This window comes from Podarcis cretensis (genome assembly GCF_951804945.1).
Source record: "Podarcis cretensis genome assembly, chromosome: 12".
Taxonomy (NCBI): Eukaryota; Metazoa; Chordata; class Lepidosauria; order Squamata; family Lacertidae; genus Podarcis; species Podarcis cretensis.
This window is the reverse complement of record NC_137181.1, coordinates 57,115,903-57,138,753: the sequence shown is the minus strand read 5'-3', so window position 1 is coordinate 57,138,753 and position 22,851 is coordinate 57,115,903. Positions and strand designations below refer to the sequence as shown.

Sequence of the window (22,851 nt, the reverse complement as noted above, 5' to 3'; positions counted from 1 at the left end):
GACGTCTGCTGCTCCTCTGGAGATAGGAAAATTAGAGCCTTTATGAGGAAGAGTGGGATAGAAATTTAATAATAATAAAGAATCTGCCTGAAAGTTCGTCTGCAAAGTAAGCAGTGACAATTGTAAGGGGTAAAATCAAATGTGTGAGAAGTCCTTCATCAGTGATCCTGTGTACACCCGGGAAGGGGAACCTGCAGACTACAGTTTCCACCAGGAGTGGCTGGTGGGGTGAAGCCATGGAACTGGAATTTCCTTTGACGAAGACAGGTTTAGCAGACTGAGAGGTAATAGAAAATAAAGTAATTTTAGAGTAAATTTTACCTTTCCAGCTCTTGGGATTAGTGCATATTAAATTCCACATATTGCTGCTGAGGTCATTAGCCCTTTATGACATAGTTTTGCAAACAGATGATTCCTATAAATACATCCTATCCATTAGGCATTCTGGGCGCATAACTAAAACATTTTCATTCGTCATTCTAACTTGTTTCCCTGCAACCTGCTGCACATTTTTTTGTAAAATGAGAGTGGTTTCTAATTGAAAAAAAAAATCTCATTGAGTTATAGTGAAAACCTGTTAGGAGACAATAATTGGGTGCACTGAGGGTTATCGGCTCTCCTTCATTAGAATCCATTTATTTGAAGGGACTTTGGAACTTAATGCTGTTTGGCATCTTTTGTGGGGATTGTATTAATTTAAGAAACATCTCGTATTTAATCTTTTATATAAATAGCATTTTTTTAGCTTGTTGGAAATGTAGCAAGTGGGTTGTTGCAGTTTCTCTCTCTATATATAATCTTTCTTACGTTTGGCTAGTCTGCTTTCATAGCTTTGGACCTAGAATCCAACAATCATAGAACTGTAGAGTTGGAAGGGACCCAGTAGATCATCTAGTCCAACCCACTGTAATGCAGCTGACATGTTCAGTTGTTACTTCCCAGGAAGAAAATTCAACCTAGAAGAAGTCACAGGTTTCTGTATGTGCATTTGACTCACTGAGGTGGGGAGGATGTAAGCAACAAATGAAGTGGCCTGTGTCACCTTTATTTGAACACAGTATTTCCCTAACTGCTACACGTTTTATTGGGTAGAATTGGGCCTGTGTGTCAACTGCATTCAAATAAATACAGTGCAACCTGGTTCAGCTGATTACTTGTCCCTGTGATAGCAGAGGGTGTTCATATGCCGAAGAGTGCAATCCTAAATTTGTCTACTCAAAGCTAAATCCCATTTAGTTAGTGTGGGATTCACTTCAGTGTGAGATTCATTTCTTGACAGAAAGTAATGAGTATGAATAGGCTCTTTGAATTAATAGATATATCTTGCTGCTTTGGAAAACCTACCCATCAGGTCAGATTTTTTCTGAAGGTAAGAACAATATTAAAAAGGAGCAGTCAGACCTTTACCACTAATGAAACTTTAGCTTAAAAAAAAACATCTTTATATTGCAAATAACCACACATTTGGTGACATCTGGCACTTGTCAAAATACCTGTTGCCCAATAGGAGGAAGGTGTTGGCATGAAGATTTAGTAAAGCTATCCAGATCTGCCAAGGCTCAAGTCAATGATGAATTGACAACCTTAACCCACACACAAAGTAATTTTTCTTACATAGGTATTGGAAGCCCTGTGTAGGGAGGGTGATGTATGGGGGTCAGAAAACGCTGTCTCTAACATGCTGCATCTTCAACAGAACATTTAAATTAAATAGTCATTTACTACAGTTGCCAGACAATTTATATTACAGCCAAGTACCTTAGTACACAGCGCAGGTGGTGCTGTGATCTAAAACACTGAGCCTCTTGGACTTGCCAATCAGAAGGTCGGCGGTTCAAATCCCCGCGACGGGGTGAGCTCCCGTTGCTCGGTCCCTGCTCCTGCCAACCTAGCAGTTCGAAAGCATGCCAAAAAGTTCAAGTAGATAAATAGGTACCACTCTAGCAGAAGGGTAAGCGGTGTTTCCGTGCTCTGCTCTGGTTTCGGTGTTACGTTGCACCAGAAGCAGCTTAGTCATGCTGGCCACATGACCCGGAAAAACTGTCTGCAGACAAACGCCGGCTCCCTCCCTGTAAAGCGAGATGAGCGCTGCAACCCCAGAGTCGTCTGTGACTGGACTTAACTGTCAGGGGTCCTTTACCTTTACACCTTGGTCTGAAAGCAGTGCTTTGGGACTCAGGCTGGCAAAAACTTCATGAAAAGCTGTCAGAGCAATCATGAGAAAGGTTTTTTGTTGTTCACTTGGTTTCCAGTTACTAGAAAAACAAGGGGAAACTACATTTTTTTAAAAAAAGCTGCATCACATATGTCAGGGATGGGGAACCGTGGCCCTCTTCCAGCATCCCTAGACATTGGTCATGCTCTCTGGGTTTACTAGGGAATTATAGTACAGCAGCATCTGGGGGGCTGTATCCTGCATGTATGCACTGGGCGCTACTTGCACCTGCTCCGATGGGCTCTGCTCTTGAAGTCAGTAAAAAAATCCATGCACTGACTCCATTCTCATATCTTGAGTGGGCTACTGCTCCATCAACTGAGCCTGAACAGAAACCGGGTGTCTTGATTTCAAGAGATGAGCATAAAACAGAAAGTTGGCAAAGCGTTTGTAGTGTGGAATTAATGGCGCATTATTCTGTAAGAAAAATAAGCCATACCCCAGTGAAACATTAATTTTGCATGAAAGCATAATGGGCACAGCCAAAGAAGAGATGGATCCCCTAGAGCAAAAAGAAGACGATGCCATGAGTCAATAAGTAAATTGTTTGCAATAAATCACTGAAAATCTAGAGCAAATATGTAGGCTCTGCCTTTGATGTGAGAGTTATTAGTCTCTGTCTTTGATTTTGTTCATTGGTGTTGTGATTTAAAAAACACAACTGCCTAATCAATGCAAATGTTGAGAGACTCTAGGCATCTCTGGTGGATCTTTCTTGCTGACGTCACGTTGCAGCGACGACACGGGTCTAATCATGATCTAATCAGTATCTTCCGTTTGCTAATGTTTGTGTTGTGATCTTTATTGAGCTTCATCTACAGCTTTTCGTGTACTACTCTGTTTTCATGGGGCAAGATTTTAGTAGCTGCACTGTAGAAGTGGTTGAACATCTTGTTAAGGACTAGAGAGGTTAGTAACTCTGGGGTCAGCAAACATTTTCAGCAGGGGGCCGGTCCACTGTCCCTCAGACCTTATGGGGGGCCAGACTATATTTGGGGGGGGGATGAATGAATTCCTATGCCCCAGAAATAACTCAGAGAAGCATTTTAAATAAAAGGACACATTCTAGTCATGTAAAAACACGCTGATTCCTGGACAGTCTGTGGGCCAGATTTAGAAGGCGATTGGGCCGGATCTGGCCCCCGGGCCTTAGTTTGCCTACCCATGGGTTAGTTCATTATGTATGGGATTTGCATCATGGGCCTTCCAGCGTACTAAGAACACATGCAGAGCCCCAGATGTCAATATATCTTGTAAAAAGACAGGCACTTGCCAGGCCATTGGGTTTGCTTTTTTTTAAAAAAAAAAAAAAATCTCTTAACTTACAAACAATTAGGTATATTTATTCATAACTAAGGAATACCATGTGTTTGTAGAATCAGGGCTTTTTTCCAGCCAGAACTCACCAGAACTCAGTTTTGGCACCTGGTGGACGCTATGGTGCACGCCATTGCCATTATAAGAGAACAGGGGAGGCATTCAGGGTGAATTCCTGCACCTCATTTTCCATAAAAATAGCACTGTGAAGAACCATTACTTTCTTGCGGGGTGACTCACTTCCTAACAAACAGATACTGATCATCTGAGTTTTCTGTTAGTAGGGATCATAGGTAAAGGTAAAGGGACCCCTGATCACTAGGTCCAGTCGTGGCCGACTCTGGGGTTGCGGCGCTCATCTCGCTTTATTGGACGAGGGAGCCGGAGTACAGCTTCCGGGTCATGTGGCCAGCATGACTAAGCCGCTTCTGTAGGGATCATATCAAAGCCCAGATCACTATTCCAAGAGATATTTAGCAGTGCTAAATTGGGATTCAGATTACTGCTTCACTACAATCCACGTTTAATCTGGGCTGATAATAAAAAAGTGGTATCAAAATGACCCCAAACATTGGCCATATGTGTCATCTCCCTTGGATAACAAGCTAGCTGAAAGTCAGTAGAATAAAATATTAGGTTTGGGCTGTTCAACCAGGCACAAATACAAAAATAGGTTGAAGCAGGGTTGGTTTATCAGCAAGTGAAGTGATAGCTTCTAACTCGAGCTGTCATTGCAACTTGCATAATTTATTGCACTGAAAGGGTCGGTCATTGCCTGCTTAAAGTGTTGATGGAGATAATATCTTCATAGTGTGTTTTGTTTCATATTTTAGCTAAATTAGCAATGCATGGCATATGGTTTTTTGCTGCATGAATCCCTGCTGTAAATGTCAGTAAGCATATAATACCAGGGTTTCATTTTGCGAGTCACAATGCATAGAATTCAGCCTGAAAGCTCCCCAGACTACAGACCTCATTATAGATGAATAGACTGGGGTATAATGTTCCAGAGGTTTTGTTTCAGTTGAAATACGGTTATCACAGTGAATGATGCTATTGACAATGAGATTTTTATAGCTCCTCTTAACCAAAGAACTATTATGGCTTCCAGTGCTACCGCTGCTGTTTCACTTTTAAGTTAGTATAATCTGATAGTGTGGCAGCTTCTGCGAGTGAAGGGGGAGTCCTTTAGATAATGTCTTGTTTTTATGCAGAGTTCTCTGTCCTATGAAACTTGCCCCCCTCTCTTTCTCTCACCTTCAACAGATGTAATTAACTTCTGCGGAAATGCAGTTTTTATGGAATCATAGAGCTGTAAAGGGACCAAGCGTCCACAGAATACAACTTCACGCCCAAGGGCAATCCGCCACCCAAACCCCAAATACTATATTTATGCTGCCCAAGCTATGGTTGTAACTCTTGTGCATGGGTCCTTTTATCCTCTCTCATTTTCTGCTGGGAGAGGAGGATTGTGCTCCATATGTTTAATTGCACAACCATTCTCATTGCACACCTAACAATGGCTTTGTCCAAGACCTAATTTGCCTTTTACGTAACTATTTGGAAAGGGAAAATAGTTCACAGAAAGATGGAAATCAAATAATGTGCGGGGCCATTGTTATTTTGACGGGGTGGCAAAGTTCAGAGGGAGACCTGGCTTGAAACAACAAGGTCAGTAAGAAACAGTGCTGTTTTTCTAGGAAAAACGGGTGCCAGAACTCACCCTCATTCTCTTGGAATGGCAATGGCACCCGCCTGAGAGGTGTTAAAACTGAGTTCCGGCAAGTTCCATCTGAAAAAAGCCCTGGTAATAAGAGTAACTGAGCATAGCAATGTAACAGAGCAGGAAACATCATAATATTGAAGCCAGCGGTTTATTTATTACCCACATCTCTGTGAAATAGAAAACATTTTTTACATTTTTTTGCATTGGTTTCCAAATTTGCTGGTAACAAAAAGGTAGTGATTTTAGCAGCCTCCTTTTGGATTGTACTGAATTTCAGAAGTCTTGACAAAGATTCTTCCCAAAAATGTTCCATGGAGCAAGTAGACTGAAATGTTACATAGCTGACATTCAAAGGGGTGGTTCTTGTACATTTCATTCAACAATCCTTTTACCGAGGTTTTGAGGGAAATGGAAGCTAAGGAGAACAAAATTCCATGATGGATCATTACTGAGATGTTGGTGATAGCAACAGCTACAGAGTACATGGTACCTGTAGCATGGAGATGGCTATGAGAGACATAGGCAGCAGTCAGGAGAGAAATTCATGGGAGAATTATTAAATGAGAGGAAGCGCTAAACAGATGCAAAAGCCTTAGGAATCAAGAGTGAGAAAGAAGACAGAATCAGACCTGGTGTGTGGGCTGAATCTGAAAAGGTTTGTTGGAGAAGGAGGTTCAGAGAGTGCTTTTCAACAGCCGGTCTTCCCTGCTAGAAAGAACAGAATCAACCATCACTTGTAATTTTTTGAACATTATACAGAGAAAAGTTGACAATAAAATAAATAGGGGGGGTGGGCAAAAAAGACAGCTGGTGGCATCTTCATGTTACCACATCACTTGTTTACTTAGTGTTATGCTCCAGGGGGTGACTTTGGGTCCCAGTTACAGAAGATATAAGCTTCCACTAAAGTCCTCACCAGCAAGCACAGAGTTGCAGATGCACCCAATCCATACAAACTAAGCTTGAGCACAGTGAATCAGTCTGTTTCTCAAGGTCTTTTACCTGTGGGGTGTTGAGCTCATGCTCCCAGGACACCATACCTGGTGTCAAGTAAGGACTAGGCATAATACTTTTGTTAGTGGGGGCAATTGTTGTCATTGTCATTGTTGTTACTTTCTATACTGCCCTTCACTTGAGGATCACAGTATGGCTTACAATATAAAACCACAAAAATACATAACACAGTAACAAGTAAAAACAATATCACACACTTACACTTTAAAAGGTCACAGATTGTTTAATTGCTTCCACCTATGGCGCTGTGGTCTAAACCACTGAGCCTTGGGCTTGCCGATCGGAAGGTTGGCGGTTTGAATCCTGCCACGGGGTGAGCTCCCTTTGCTCGGTCCCAGCTCCTGCCCACCTAGCAGTTCAAAAGCATGTCAAAGTGCAAGTAGATAAATAGGTACCGCTCCGGCGGGAAGGTAAACAGCATTTCCGTGCGCTGCTCTGGTTTGCCAGAAGCGGCTTAGTCATGCTGGCCACATGACCCGGAAGCTGTACGCCAGCTCCCTTGGCCAATAAAGCGAGATGAGCGCCACAACCCCAGAGTCCGTCACGACTGGACCTAATGGTCAGGGGTCCCTTTACCTTTACCTTTATAGGTCCTTTGCCCAATACCATTTTTCATTTGCTAAGTTTATTATATGTTTCAAGGTCCATTGGGAGGGTATGTTTCAAATTATTGGGGATAATAGGTGGTTGTGGTTGCAATTTGAATGCTTCATGTTTGGATATTACTAATGAAGCCATATTGAATGCTAGATTTTATTAGCGGATAAGTGAGATATACAGTGGTACCTCAGGATGCGAACGGGATCCGTTCCGGAGCCCTGTTCGCATCCTGAAGCGAACGTAAACTGTGTCCGCGCATCTGTGCGTGCGCGGGTCACGTTTCGGCGCGTCTGCACGTGCGTGTGATGTTATTTTGACGGTTTGTACATGCACGTGCAGCAAAACCTGGAAGTAACGAGCTCTGCTACTTCCGGGTCGCCGCGGAGCGCAACCCAAATTTGCCTAACCCGAAGCGCATTCATCCCGAGGTATGACTGTAAACGGATCTTTAAATAAAAACACCTTGATAAAGGGCTGAAGAACAAGCCAGAGTGTCAGGATTGAACGACAAGCCAGGAGGCAGGATCAGGGCGTGAACCAGAGGACAGGACCAAAGGAGACAGGAGCACACCACACGTCAGTGAAGGCCTCCATACTCAAGCAAGACTTGGATGACACAGGAAGCCCTTAGAGTCTTTCCTGCCCAGGAACAGTCAACAGCCAGCCTAGATAAAGTCATTCTAGTGCCAGAAGGTTCTTCACTCAGAAGGCTGCCTCCTGCAATTCATTGATGCTGCACAGAGATCCAGCAGAAAGATACACATGTAAAGGCCAGTGGAGTCTCAGAACTATTTTCCATGTGCTGCGCCAGGGATAACTCTCATGTGACAATATGTAACAGGACCCAGAATGTTGAAGACGAGAGCAGCAGCCATTCTAGAGATCTGCTGTTGTGGAAAGCATTGATGGAAAGCTTCACCTGTAACCCTGGACATTCTTTGTCATATAATATGTCGTATAATATGAGTTCATCCTGGGGAGCCAGAACACAATGCATTTAAATCTGAAAGTGACAACAGACCTGCTGGAATACCTGGGGCATAGCATTAGTTTTTATAATGTTTTTATAATGTTGCACTGTTTTAGTGTTGTTAGCCGCCCTGAGCCCGGCTTCGGCTGGGGAGGGCGGGATATAAATAAAATTTATTATTATTATTATTAGTTCCAAGTCATTTCCTTTTTTAATGGGACTTTAAAAATTCTTACTTTTTTTCTAGGAATTACATAAACTGATGACGAAACTCAATTTACCCTTGCGTTTGTCTTGAGTATGTGAGCATTCCTGGGTTAATAAAGCTCTACCATCCACTCAGTTACCATACTCTAGGTGGGCAATTTCATGTAATTATAGAACAGTAGAGTTGGAAGGGATGAAATTGCTCACCTGGAGTATGGTAACTGATTACTACGCAGGAATCTCAACCAGATCATACATGACAGATGGCCATGCAGCCTCTGCTTAAAAACCTGCTAGGAAGGAGAGTCCATCATCTTCAGAGGGAGTCCGTTCCACTGTTGAGCAGCTCTCACTGTCAAAAAGTTTTTCCTGATGTTTAGTCGGAATTTTCTTTCTTGTAACTTGAATCCATGGGTTCGAGTCGTACTCTCTGGAGCTGGAGAAAGCAAGCTTGCTCCCTCCTCCATGTGACAGCCATTTAGATATTTGGACACAACTATTTCATGTCTGGTCTGTCCAAGGCAGAATAGAAGGTTGAATAAAGCAGAGATGGAGAGAGTCAAATGGCAGTTTTGAACAGCCAAGATTTTAATAGAGCAGGGATGCGGGAACACAAAGGAAGTTGGTGGTTTTAAACAACAGCAGAGGTTTGTATAAAGCTGGGATGGAGAGAAACAGAGGAGGGAAATTGTTGTGCAGTCCCCTCCTTGAATTGGATTGCCTTCTTTTTTATGTGAGCTCTGCTTTATTGATGTACAAAGTTGTACTCTGCAACCTGTTACGGTAGGTAAATCATCCTGATTTATAGAGGATAGTGCTCAGGAAACACACCTCAACTTGAACACAAAACACAACACTGCAACAGGCGCACAAGCAACTCCTAGCAGCTTGAGATGTGGAGAGTGCATCAGGTGAAAATTTTTTGACTGCACTGCTCAGCCCTTTAAAGTTCCATACACGAAATCTGCCATTTTTAGTTTTTATATCAAACCTGAAGCAATCTGTACCTGAGTAGACTCTGGGTGCAAAAGAACCCTGTAGACCCTCATTTCCATTCCTATCCTCCAGCTGTGCTGGCAGTAAGATACAGTGGTACCTCAGGTTAAGAACTTAATTTGTTCTGGAGGTCTGTTCTTAACCTGAGGTACCACTTTAGTAAATGGGGCCTCCTGCTGCTGCTTCGCGATTTCTGTTCTCATCCAGAAGCAAAGTCTGTAACCTGAAGCGTCTGTAACCCGAGGTACCACTGTACAGCAACAAGTTTTTTTTAAATAAGGCTTTTCTGGAACTTAAAGGAACAAGCATGTGATGTTTTCTGTCACTACCTATTGGAGTGCACTATTAGATATCCAAGTGATCTGTGTTGTAGTATTTCGGTTACAGTGTACCAAAACCCCCTGTATACCCACAGGGACACAGCAAGACTAGAGATGTGACAGAAAGGAGAGCTATGGCGGTCTATGTAGATCCAAATCCAGAGACCTGACAGTACAGAACTACAGAAAAGGGACCTTTGGGGTGGGAGAAAGGAACATGGCAGGTATTGCCACTGCATAAAATTCCTTACTAGTTAGAGGAAGGCCCTCCTGTTTCTTTGGACTCCAGAGAGCTGAAGAAGAAACACTGGGCAGTCCATGTTGCCACGCTAGACAATTTTACACTAAAGGTAAAGGGACCCCTGACCATTAGGTCCAGTCGCGGACGACTCAGGGGTTGCGACGCTCATCTCGCTTTACTGGCCGAGGGAGCCGGCGTTTGTCCGCAGACAGTTTTTCCAGGTCATGTGGCCAGCATGACTAAGCCGCTTCTGGTGAACCAGAGCAGCGCACGGAAACGCCGTTTACCTTCCTGCCAGAGTGGTACCTATTTATCTACTTGCACTTTGATGTGCTTTCGAACTGCTAGGTTGGCAGGAGCAGGGACCGAGCTTACCCTGTCGCGGGGATTCGAACCGCTGACCTTCTGATCGGCAAGTCCTAGGCTCTGTGGTTCCCAACAAATAAGGCAGGACCGTTTGGAGAGGGGTTCTAATTATCAAATAACTATTTCAAGTATTTCTAGACTTAGTCTCTCTTCCCCCTCTCTTCCTGGCAGTACCTTGACACCAGGTGAGCAGATCTGCCAGACTCTGTCAAAGCTATCACAGCTGGAGCTAAGCACTTAAAAGAGGCCTCCACTGTACCTACAGCCATGCCTTTTTCCTTGCTAAGAGAGTGACTGCAGCTTATGCTTCACATGTCTATGGCTTCAGACAGATGACCAGACCTTCCTAGCTTCAGCAAGTTGATGTCCTCATGTGCATTCGGACCATATGCTAGCTCTTTACATGTCGTATGTGTGTCTTCTCTGTCTATCTAATTGGATATAACACCGAGAGACTGGCTTAGGCTTGTCCTTGAGCATAAACAGAGTGCAAAAACAAGAATATATCAGCTACATTAAGTACATTTACCCAGATTACCTTGGGGGTGCATTTTACCACACTTTAATGTTCATATATTGTCAGGTAGTCCTGGAATAGTGTGGGGAAGAAAATTATATATATATATATATATATATATATATATATATATATATATGTGTGTGTGTGTGTGTGTGTGTGTATGTGTGTGTGTGTGTGTGTGTGTGTGTGTATATATATATATATATATATATATATTGTATACACCACCCGCTTTCTTTGTGCCCTAAACTTAAGTGAATATTGCTCCCATTTATATGAACGTGATGACTTTTTTTTTTTTAGAGGCTCCCATGTCCTTTCAAATAAAGACTTTAATATGTTGTATGCAGGAGCATTTAACCATATGATTTTTTCTTCTTCTGATAAAAAACGGTAAATAAAAGCTGCACCCTGTTACTTTTCTAATTGTGCATTTCCAATCTTCTTCAATAGATCTACAGTTACAGGTGGGACCTGCAACAAAATGTTGCAGTATACCTTCACCTTCTAACAGGAGTGATCAGCCACTCAACCACCCATGCCATTTTCTAGGATCCTCTGTTTTGTTCCTCCCATTTTCCTCTTCCAAATGAAATTCAAAAATCCATGACTACTGAGCATGCTCAGTCCTTACTGGGCTGTTTATACTCCTGTGGTTTTCCATAATGTTTTGTACTTCTGCGTATCTCATGATTCACCGGAGCATGCCGATACTGTCCTCTCGTTTCTCAGTGACCCCATTTGGGCTACAGCCCTGTCGGCATTTGCTACCTGAGTTTGCTGTCAGAGCGAATGATAAATGTGAGTGTGATATAATGCAATAGCCCAAAACAGCTGACATTAGAAATTATTCATATAGAATACTAAAGCTTTGCCGTTCACCGTGGCAACCATAAAGTGAGCTCCCCGTGCCTCTATTTTAAGGGCTTTCCTAGCGTTTATTATAAATGTACAGTTGTTACCCATCTGTTGTTTACCGCTTCATCCATGTGCATGAGTATTTAGCAGGATATACGAGCGTGTCCTGAGCTGCAGATGTATGTGCCTATTTCTCTCTCTCTCTCTCTCTCTCTCTCTCTCTCTCTCTCTCTCTCACACACACACACACACACACACACATTCATGTTTTAGCTCTCATAGCATGCATATAAAGTAAACTCCCGATCAGATAAGCAGTCGGGTTGGTGGGGTGGAAGATGAGATTGCATTTGATTATGAGCCTGGCAGCAGATGTTCTACACATATCCAGCTCACTGCATCCAGTCAGTTTCCATGGTGATGGAATCAGTAATTGTTGAGCTCAGGCTCTCTCCCTCCTCTTTCGCCTGTAAGGTGGGAGCTGGGAATGAATCTCAACCCTCCCTAGACAATTCCTCAGCCCTAAAAATATAGCAGGAAGGGCTAATGGGGCGAGGGATATACAGAGAGCAAAGGCACTGTTATTTTCCCCGCTAAAGATGCTGGAAGCAAGTCTGTCCTCCTAGGAAATATGTCCTCTGAAGATGCTAAATAAATGGGCAGGAGTTTCCCTGAAAAAAAGCAGGCGCGCTGATTGGCTGCCGTTTGCTAGGTGCTTGCCAATCAGAGCACAACTGGGCTTCAGCCCTCTAAACATAAGCAAAGCTACATGCTTATTCTTTTTGACTTGAGCTGTGCGCCAAGCCAAGGTGTGCAGAAAGGGGCTCTGTTTTCCTATGGCGAACTGAAAACGGATCTCATTAAACAGCTTCATCAGAGGCCATCTGCTGTTCGAGAATATTGTTCCTTCCGCAGAAAAAGCCTTAAGTCATTCTCTAGCTGTAGTACCAAAGGGAAATTGGTTGCCGTGCATGATGGAGCCACTGGATTTCTGTAAGTGAGCATCTTTGAATTATTTAACCTGCTACTTCAGCTTCAGAAGCAGTGAGGATTAGTACCAGTAGCTGGCAACCTTTATTGAGGATTTTATTTTTAAATGGAACATGATTGCACTTTGTTTAATGGCTCCAAATATGCAAGCATACAATAAATGTAGCTGTTACCACTGCCTTGATTTGCCTTGTTGCTCATGATTAGTGATATGTATGGTTTACTTTTTAAAATTCCATCAGTTCCAAAGATTTTACAAATGTACACAAGTTAATATTTCATTCCAAACTACATGAAATTAAGATGGGGGTAGGGAAGACGCTGCCACAGTGTGATTTCTAATGTTTGCATCATTAAGGCATGCAGGTTTTACTATGGCTGGTTTTTGGTTGCTTGCTTTTAAAGTTCATTCAGGTAACTATATTTGCTGATCTCTGTTCTCAGCACCATGATTCCATTCTCTTTCTAACTACTTTTTTAAAAATTGGAATACAGTATTAAAAATAGTAATTCTAGCCCTAAGAGATATCTTACATGTTTCTACACTGGACAGGTCAGCACAGTGGAAATTCAGAGAATTTTTTGTTTTTGACTTCTTTGGGTTGGATACTGGATTATAACTCTCCTTGCCTTGTCAGCTTAGCCTCCTAAAGCAGATACTCTCAGAAGCCCCATATGACAAGTGTGTGTGTGTGTGTGTGTGTGTGTGTAAAAATCTGTTGCGTTCCACCCAGGAATGAATCTGTTTGCATTCAGCCAAAACAATGTTCTTGGTCTCTTTTTAACCTTTCAAACACCACAGAGTCAAGAAGAGCATGAAACTGAGAAATTGTATGAGTCAGGAAAAGTTTATGTTTCACTTTTCAGACTCCATAAAGATAGAGACTTTGGGATCCTCAGTGAAGACATCAGATACAGAAATCTTTGTGAACCATGTAGTTTCTAGATATTGGATTCTTAGTGTTGTAATGTGTTGAGGTTTTGGCTCTAAAATTACGCATATATAAGTAATTTTATATATTAATATATAAGTTGACATATTAATATATAAGTTGCCATACTCTGCATCTTTTAAGTCCTTCACTTGGGGTTGGTTTTCTCACCATTGTTCTTAATGCACTTTTGGACCTTATATTTTCCATGTAGATATATGAGCTGTTTGAATGGAATCTGATCACTGATGAGCTGTTGAATATTTACATGAAGTCTTTTACTCCACTGAGGTGAAAGTGAAATAAGAGCTGTAACAGAGATGGTCCACATTAACGTGTTCATGAATGTTCCCAAGTGAATTTTTATAAAGAGATTGGTAGTGTTTGTTATGCCGTTGACCAATATTTATTAAATTTGCTAGTAAATTCCAGGTGTTTTTCATTCAGGTTTTATCCAGCTGTTAGGCGATGCATTGTAATTTAATGGGACCAAGTCATTTTGTAGTTATTGGGAAAATCAAGATGATCCAACTCTGATGGAAATGATGGAAATTCTAGCCTTGAACTGAGATGTTGTTTGTTCAATACATTTATTTATCAGAACCCTTTCCACTGAATATTCTATTACAAAGAGTATTTTTGAGTAGAGTCACAACACAACTTCGGACTCCTAGTGGTGAGATGTATAAGGAAGCCTTTGAGTGGCATTTCTTACTGATACATTATGTTTGGGTAGTAGGGAACACAGCCTTCAGAACTGTAAAATAAAGTGCTGCTCTCAAACATTGACTTTCTACCTCTTGCCGTTCATCCTTGGAAGAAATCTATTTCATAGTGCAAAAACATCCTTTCAGTTCTTGCTAACACTTTGGGGGTGTAATTCAAACAGAATATAAATCTGTCAGCTTCAATTACTATTGATGACTAAATACTGTTTGACTGCTAGAATCCGAGCATCTCACATAACCTTGTTTGAAGGGATTTGTTTACTTCTCCCTCTCTCTGCATTAGCAACCGAACAGCAAAGAGATTGAGGGGGCAGGCTTTCAACTGCTAAGCTTTGGGTTGGGGATTCTATCTTGCTGCTTTTCAGCCATGGCAATGGCAGAGTTAGAAGAATCAGCACTGCAGTTTAAGCCACCTATAAATTACAGTTTGGGGCTGAATGCTTTATTTGCTGCCAGTACAGGACTGTTGTGTATTAGACTTCAGCTTCATCAACTACAAGCCTTTGAGCAAGCCGATTGACTCCTGCAACTGTGAAAGCTTGGGAAAAGCAATTGGGACACACTATAGTCCTTGTGTTTGTATGTGTGTGCACGCGCGCGCGCACAATTTCAAAGTGTCTTTCATTGGCCTGCATTGTTGTGGAAATCAATTTACTTGATGGACTAACCCCTTCAAAATTTAAGACCGGATTCAAACAGAGATTCATATGGATTCTAGTTTTACTTCAGAAACCCCCATAGCAAGGAATGTTAGTTTTATCTTCCCTGAAGCAAAATCAGCACGGTCAGTAAAGGCACAACACAGTACAGCGTGGAAGGTAGCACACAGTAGATGTCTTCCAACTGTTGTCGTGACTCAGCCGGCTGCAACCTCTGTACGTTTCTTTCCTTAAGCCATTTATTTATCTCTTCTCTGTTTTGACTAGTTCTTATAAAGACTCATTTGCATACATAAAATTCTAAAACGCTCATTACCTTAGCAAGAAAGGCTTATAGGTGCGGGGCAATGCTCTGAATGTCATTCAAGCAATTTGTCTGTGACATGGATTTCTGTACCCCTGCTTTTAAAAGTGTGATTGCTGGTCAATGGCACAAAGTCTGTATGCCTGGTTAGTATCCTACACCTACACTCTTGGCAAGCCATTGTTGTTCTCTTAGAGTTGTGTGGTAAGGTATCATTCTGAGAGTGCAGGTAGCTTCTATTCATGCATGATCTAAGTCTTCTTATATTTATTGTGTGTAAGCATCTCTTCCTGGCTCATGCTTTCGCCTTTCACCATACCAATTTCTGAGAGTCTTGCTGCTTCTTTAACTTTTAATATTTAGATAAACAGGAATGGGTTTTTCAATTGGGTTTACATACATGAGATTAGATGGATTTGGGGGAAGGACAAGATTAATTTTGTTGTGCCCAATTTTCTCCTAGGAATCAATCTTTTTCTACTACAGTGGTAACATGATCTTATTCTCAGGACATTCCTTCATGTCAAAGAAATTCTTGATGTTATACTATGAACCAAATGGTTGATGTACTACTGTGAAATAAGAAAATCTCACTGACCTTGATAAATTCTGCCATATATAGTCTCTGTCAGAAGCTGGGATATGTATTCAGCTGACAAACTGAGTAATATAATTGGCTGAAGGGTGTAAACCCCATGCACACATGATAATGTTCATTAATGAAAGATACTTAGCTGCCAGATTCATCACTGAAAGTTCACATTGACTGATAGGCTTTAGATTACTTATGATAGATTCACTCTTACATTTTGGGGAGGAAATAATTATATCATCTGCCACTCTAGACTTTTACATAACTACATAACTACATGTTGCTAGTTGCTTTGTGTTCCCCCTTCCATTTTCTTACTCGGGTCTTAGATGGATGGGTCCCAAGATTATGCAATTCAAAGCTTATTTGCCCAGGGCAGTAACATCTGCAGTTAAGGCACATGCCCACCACAAAGGTCAACACAAGTGTTCTTGAGTTATAGAATGCCACAAGTATAGAGCATGACTGAAATAGTTGCCTTGCACTGTATAACTAGTTCCCTAAAGGAGTGAGAGAAGCTACTTGTCCCCAGAGATTGCTAGTGGTTTGACCAGCCCCCAAACACAGCAAATCCTGGATTTTATTTATTGAATATGAAATGTGCCTCCAAAGGATCTCCAAAATTTCACCAGCTTCTGAACACCAAGGATCACCCAATATTCCATTCCATCGAAAATTTGTATGTTCATTCTCAAGAGTTATACCTTATCTTTTAATCGAATGGTTTTCAAGGCGGCTAGCATCAGCTTGCAGTGGCACAGAACATGAATACATAGAGTCCCCTGGCCAATGGATGGGGTTATAGTGGGAATCCCTTCAGTTCTGAAGTCCCAGGGCAAATGGCTGTTAGGGCAAAAATGTTCTTTCTGGCAGCTGCTCCTGCTGTTGGTATCCGTCTATCTCTGGAGACAATGGAAGAGTTCACCTGCTGGGGTGAAGTCAAACCATTGGAGACTTACAGCGCCTGATGTGGGAGAGACATGTTTTGTTCCAGGTGAGGCAGATGAAGGCGTCCATGTGTATTCCTTCTCTTTCCACTCCTCTGAGCAGTTCTTCCTCCTCTGGTCACTCCTGTGGATACATGACCTGTCTGTCTCCAGGCATTGCAATCCTTTGCTTGCTTTATGAAGCATGCACCTTCCGCTGAAAACAGCAGTCCCATGTTGCCTTCTCTGGATAACACCTAGTAAAGCACAATGCATGACATGGCATCATTATGTTCTGAGTTTTCATGCCCCCCAAGCAGCAGCCAATAAAGTTGAGTGATAGACTACAGTCCACAAAAGCTCTCTGCCATTTTAATTAGTCTTTAAGGTGCAATAATACTGATTTTTTCCCCTGCAACTGACTGACATCACACAATGCTTTAGTTTTTTGTTTTTTTAAAAAATAGTGTTACTGTACTGGGATCTTGATTTTAATTAGCAGTGATGTGTTTTTTATTTAAGTCTAGGTTCACCCTCATGTTTTAGAGGAAGGTAAATGGATGGGTCCCAGGGCATGAAGGCAATTGTTGCAGTAACTTTACTGACATCAAGCAGGTCTCTGTCTGCTCAGTGCGTAGATGGGAGACCATGTGCGAATCCTGTGTTGCACTGACTTGTGTTACATGACAGAAGGATCTAAATGTAATAAATGCTTGCTTGGCATAAGGAAGAAATCTTTCAACCCGCTACTTCCACTTAGAAAAAAGGAAGAGAGTGTGTCTCTAAAGGAGTATGGCCCTTTCAGTGGCAGGAACATTCTTACTGTGGCATTTCCAGGTGGAGCCTCAAGGAATTCAGGTGTATTTTCAGATCACGCCTTAAGTCACCCAAGTGATAAATACAGCCTCATAAGCATTACTTCGTTTCCCAGGTTTACAAAACTTGGCATTCTGCTTACCTGTTAGTGTTGGGCGTTGAATGTGGATGACAAGAACCACTTTGCCGTGTTCATTTTTATTAAGCCAAACATTAATTTACAGTTAGTGTTATGTAAGGTAGATTTTACTGGGAAATAGAAGATCCCTTTTATGTCCAGTGTTGTTTTTTAAATTGTAGTCACAGACTCTTCTTCCCATCCATCTATTCTTTCCATTTCCTTCTGCAATACATGTGGGTAGAAACTGATAACACTAAATTAAGATGAAATAGGTGAGAGCAAGGTAGATGGGACCATGGAAGTACTCTGATTACGCCAGCGCTTACTTTTGTTCTGTGATTTCCCCCACCCCACCCCCAAGAGTGTTAATATGAAAACTTTCTACACTCCACTGAAGTTTCATGAACAATAAGAACTGTCAGCTGTGACAGTTTTTACAGCCCCACAATTGTTCCTGCATTGTCTTGGCATTCTATGTAGCATGCAAAGTAGAAATTTCTTTTGGCAGCTGCTCAGGAATAGTCTAGTCACATTACCTCTGTGCTGTTGTCACAGGTAGAATGCAGACTCCAGGAGCACATTGTAACTGTGACATTATCAGGATTTTTGCCTTTAATGCTCTCGATTCTACCCATTTCTGGTGGCTGCATAACATAAAAGAGCATCGGCAGAAGATCACCTTCTCTGAAGTGTGGCCATAATCCCAGATCCCACATAAACAGAGTTAGATGCCTTCAAAGTTTAGATGCATTTCCCAAGTTTACTGCAAGGGGGAAGAAATGAGAAAGAGAAGATGTTGGCACCCCTTTCATGACAACAGCTTGTGCGAGTGACTAAATTGCTTTTTAACACCTGCTTAATCTTTCTCAAGACAGGATTATCACTTGAGGGTTATTGAAAGTGATTTGCTGGGTTGTAAAAGCAAATCATGGTAGAAGGTGATTGCAAAACTTTTCTGCCCTCCTTTTTCCCAAAGATTGGTCAAAACCCGAGTCTGCCTGCATAGATCTTGCATGCTGACTTCATGAGCACAGTATAGAAATATGCACAACTTAATCCCACTGCAGAGTTTGCAGTGTGGTCTTAATACGAATTCAGTAATTGTTTTACTGAAATAAACCCTACCGTGTAGGAAATACATGTAGGGCATTACAAGAGGAAACTTTGAGCTCGTGAATCTTTCCCCACTGCATGTAGTGTAGAATCTATAAAGTTGAACTTGTGTAAATGTTTGTGTAAATACCTTTGCAAATAGTCCTTGTTCGGCCACTCACGGTGTGTAGAGCCTGCTTAGGGAGTAGGTTCACATTACAGGTTCTACATGCAAAAATGTTTTCAGGGGCAGCCCCATGCAGAGCATATTGTAATGGTCTAATTTGGAGGTTAGCACTGCATGGAATACAGTGGCCAAGTCATCTCTGCTCAAAAGCATCCATTGCCAGCTACATTTGGAAACAAGCACTCCTAGCTACTAAACTACCTGAGCTTCCAGGAATGGCCCAAGCTACATACTTGCTGCTTCCTGGCGAGATCACTTCCCTCTGGAGCAGACCCAAGAACTCAGAACATGCAACACCTTCATCTTGTCTAGATTCAGTTTGTTGTTTTTTTATCTGTACCCAGCCCACAATCACCTCCAGGTTCTAACATTGCACCTGATATAATTGTATATATAAAGTGGCCCAATAATTCGTGACAGTATATAGGTATTTGTTTCCTTTTTAAAGCCTATTTTTGTCTCAGACATTTGTGACTCAAAAGTGTGGGCAGTGTCTATTGCAGAAACAAGAGTAGTCCTAGATGGAACATTTCAAATATCTTGGTTTTATCTTTTCTCTTGAATATAGTCTAGTGCAAGCTGCATACGTTTTAACCACTCCTAAATGTTTATTATGTATATTAATGCAAAATGTTCTATTTATATGCAAGAGAGCTTAACCGACCTTCATGCAGCAAAAGGCAGCAGTGCCACTGAAGTTTGGGTATTAATTAAATTCTTTTGAGCTAATTTAATTTTACATTACAATAATAATAATAATAATTTTGAAACACTGCATGAAATAAATAGATAAAACAACATCCATTGAGCTGAAGAATTGGTAACTACCTCTCTATTGCTATAGGTGCAGAATTATATATTCCCCCCCCAAAAAAAAATCCTTCATCAGTTTACGTGTCTGCATGTGTGCACCATCTCTTTATACCATGTATTATTATTTAGCAAAAGTTGCTTTGCAGGTTTCCATTTAGTCTCACATTCAGGGCCCCATTAGATGCTTCACAGAAGATTTCTTTAACAAGCTTTAAAATATTGGTAACCTCCCATCCTAGGCTTTGAAACCCAATTTGGATCTACATTTCCAAGAAAATGCTGCTTGGATTTTCTCTTACTCAAGATAAAAGTAAAACAAAGCCTATGTTTTAGCATAGACAACTTATTCAGGCAGATTTATAAAAGAATATACCTGTATACCTGAAGGAGTGTCTCCACCCCCATCGTTCTGCCCGGACGCTGAGGTCCAGCGCCGAGGGCCTTCTGGCGGTTCCCTCAATGCAAGAAGCAAAGCTACAGGGAACCAGGCAGAGGGCCTTCTCGGTAGTGGCACCCGCCCTGTGGAACGCCCTCCCATCAGATGTCAAAGCGATAAATAACTACCTGACATTCAGAAGACATCTTAAGGCAGCCCTGTTCAGGGAAGTTTTTAATCTGTGATATTTTAGTGTATTTTTGGTTTTTATGGAAGCCGCCCAGAGTGGCTGGGGAGACCCAGCCAGATGGGCGGGGTACAAATAATAAATTATTATTATTATTATTATTATTATTAAGATGCACACACGGAGACTAAAAACAAATGGCGTTTGCTTCGGGCAGCAAGCCATTATTGCTGCAAATCGGTTGGGTGGGTTTGAATTTTGGGATTTAATTTTCCACTAGTCTTATTAAAATAGTTGAACAGAACAGCACCCTTTTAAAACAATGTGTTCTTTTGAAAATCATTCATTAGCCAAGTACCCGCATAATGAATCAATGATTTTCATTGATTCCTCTGGGGAAATTTCAAATGCATTTCCTGACCCCCTAATTTTTGACTAATGTTGCGTCGGACTATTCAAAGTAATTCTCTCTGTAATCATAGAGTTGGAAGGTACCACCAAAGGTCATGTATTCCAACACCCTGTGATGCAGGAAAACAGATAAACTCCATAAAGTAAGTTGCATTATTTTCCCCATACTGCATTGTGAATACAGAGGGGCAGGGGGAGCATGGAGGGTGAAATAACAGTGGCCCGATGTGGTTGAACATAGGCTGGATCTAGACACATCAAAGAAGCGTTTCAGCTACACACATTGTAAACTTAAACAGAGAAATCCAGTAGGGAAACACGGGGCTCCACAGGCACCGTCTGGTGGCACAGTGTTATATCGCATATACAACACATATAAATCACTTTTTCTTTACCAATCTAGCTGAGTCCGTGGAGGAGCAAAAACAGTAAGATGGGCAGGTACCTCTCTGTTTTCCACACCGAGATGCAAGTGTGGAAGCCGTGGACACAAAACTGCCATCTCTCAACAATTGCCCTTCAGCAATGGAGCTTGCGCAGGGACTGCAGTGCTTCTGTGATTCTTCTGCGAGTCACTTTTGGTTATGCTAATGGGTTGAGGGATGTTGCTTAGGCCTCTGGGCCTTGGGAGCTGGTGACAGGGGCCTTTGGGGAGCTGTTAGAAACATGTCGCCTATAAAGGATGGAACCTTTGGCATGTGGGTGGCCGGGGCATTGACCACTAGTCCTAATGCCTTTGGATATCCCTAATAGCTCCTGCAACATGTTCCTGGGCCTTTGATTAGGCAGGCCACAGAACAGCAAACATTCAGCAGACAGAAGATTTCTGAGCCAAGAGCCTAGAGGACATCTATCAACATCTGTCTACCTATCCTACTTGTGTATTTTTATTTTTTTTTAAGGCTGCCTCCCCAAATGCACACGTTAGGTTTGCAGGACCCCGTCTTTCTGCACACAAACACATATACACGCATGCACAAATAATGAGATACGATTAGTTTCAAATCTGTAACAGAATTTTGCTGCTAATTAAATTGCCACTCCATTTCCATAAAATAATCTGGTTAAAGGCGAAGCCAAAACAGTATCAGTTTCTCTGTTCGTCAAGGTTTCTGTACAGCCACGTGGGCTCTGTAGCTGCACAAAGCCTTATTCGGGAAACTTCTCAAGCTGGAATCATCCCTTTCTGCTCATTTCTCTTTTGACTGCCCCATTGGTAGCTTCCAGGCAGCTTCTTTTGTAGTAAGTTCTTATTACAAACTACTTCTGTTCCTTGGTTTTAAATTTTCATTCTTCGTGGAGCATCTTCATTTTCAGTGGTCACCCTCTTGACTGTGGTTTGAGCTATTGCAAGGATCTCTCTTGCAGCGATTGATTTCTCCCCATACGGATGGCTGTATTCTTTCCCATAGAGTGGACGTTTGTCAGTACTGCTAAGCCTCTACTGGGCAGGCATGGAAGAATCACGGTGGCAAGTGCTTCTTTAGGGGAAGAGGGTTCTTCCAGCTGCTGAGCAAGCCCATCCAAAGATACGAAAGTCTTTGACGATCTGTTAGCAGCATGCTCCACCATCAGCTTTTCTGATGGACGATGCTCCATTCCAGATACCATCATCAGGGAAAGACAGTTCCTCTTTGCAGGGCCTGCATTCCCTTGGCAGATCCCACTGTCCAGGGGCTGCCTTTTGTTTCACTAGTTGCTGGCTCCCTAGAGAATCCACTGCTCCTTTGGCCTTGAAACTGAAGGAGCAGAGTTGGGGCAAGACCCCCGACAAAATTCTAGCCTAGCATAGGAAGTTTTCCAAACCAGGCTTTACACTGGTGCAGAACCCGTGCCTTTGCTTTCTTTCATAATTATTAGGGAAAGAAATGTATATTACATAACAACTATTATCTGGGGTGGATTATACAATTTAGTGTAACAATAGATATTACTTCGACCTTTGTGTATAATAAACTGAACAAACCATTTTGGTCACTGCATATTAAACCACTTATTAATTTAATCTCTCACTTTTGTAAGTTGACCAAATTGCCTTTTCCTGAAACATTAAGGAAGATAACGAGAATCAGCTCATAATAGATTCAAAGCCCCAAAGAGAGCACAGCATCAGTTTTAAATATAGCTTATTAAAACGAACTACATGTTTCATATGCTTGGTTGAGACATGATTTAAAAGATTCATTGAACCAAAACTCCCAGAGGTTTCTGCTACTGTTTGATACAGGCTGCGACTATCAAGAGATTATCACAGCACACAGTTCCTCTGATCATCAGGATTCATTCTTCTCTCCTTTTGGAGCCATTATTATTATTATTATTATTATTATTATTATTATTATTATTATTTTATTCCTGACACTCTGA

At 41.8% G+C, this 22,851-nt stretch overlaps 1 protein-coding gene across 9 annotated transcripts in view; it reads left to right on the top strand.

Moving 5' to 3' along the window:
• Window positions 1–22,851, top strand: part of ELMO1 (engulfment and cell motility 1) — a 291,965-nt gene that overhangs the window by 208,123 nt on the left and 60,991 nt on the right. The window contains exon 1 of one of the 9 annotated variants that reach the window (XM_079947577.1): window positions 11,272–11,293. The exons of 7 other annotated variants lie outside the window; for them this stretch is intronic. In XM_079947577.1, coding sequence (XP_079803703.1) covers window positions 11,285–11,293 — 9 coding nt within the window. In that variant the 5' untranslated portion in view covers window positions 11,272–11,284. Of the gene's footprint in view, window positions 1–11,271; window positions 11,294–11,832; window positions 12,344–22,851 lie in introns of those variants that run through there. One more of the 9 variants, XM_079947578.1, reaches the window with a different exon arrangement.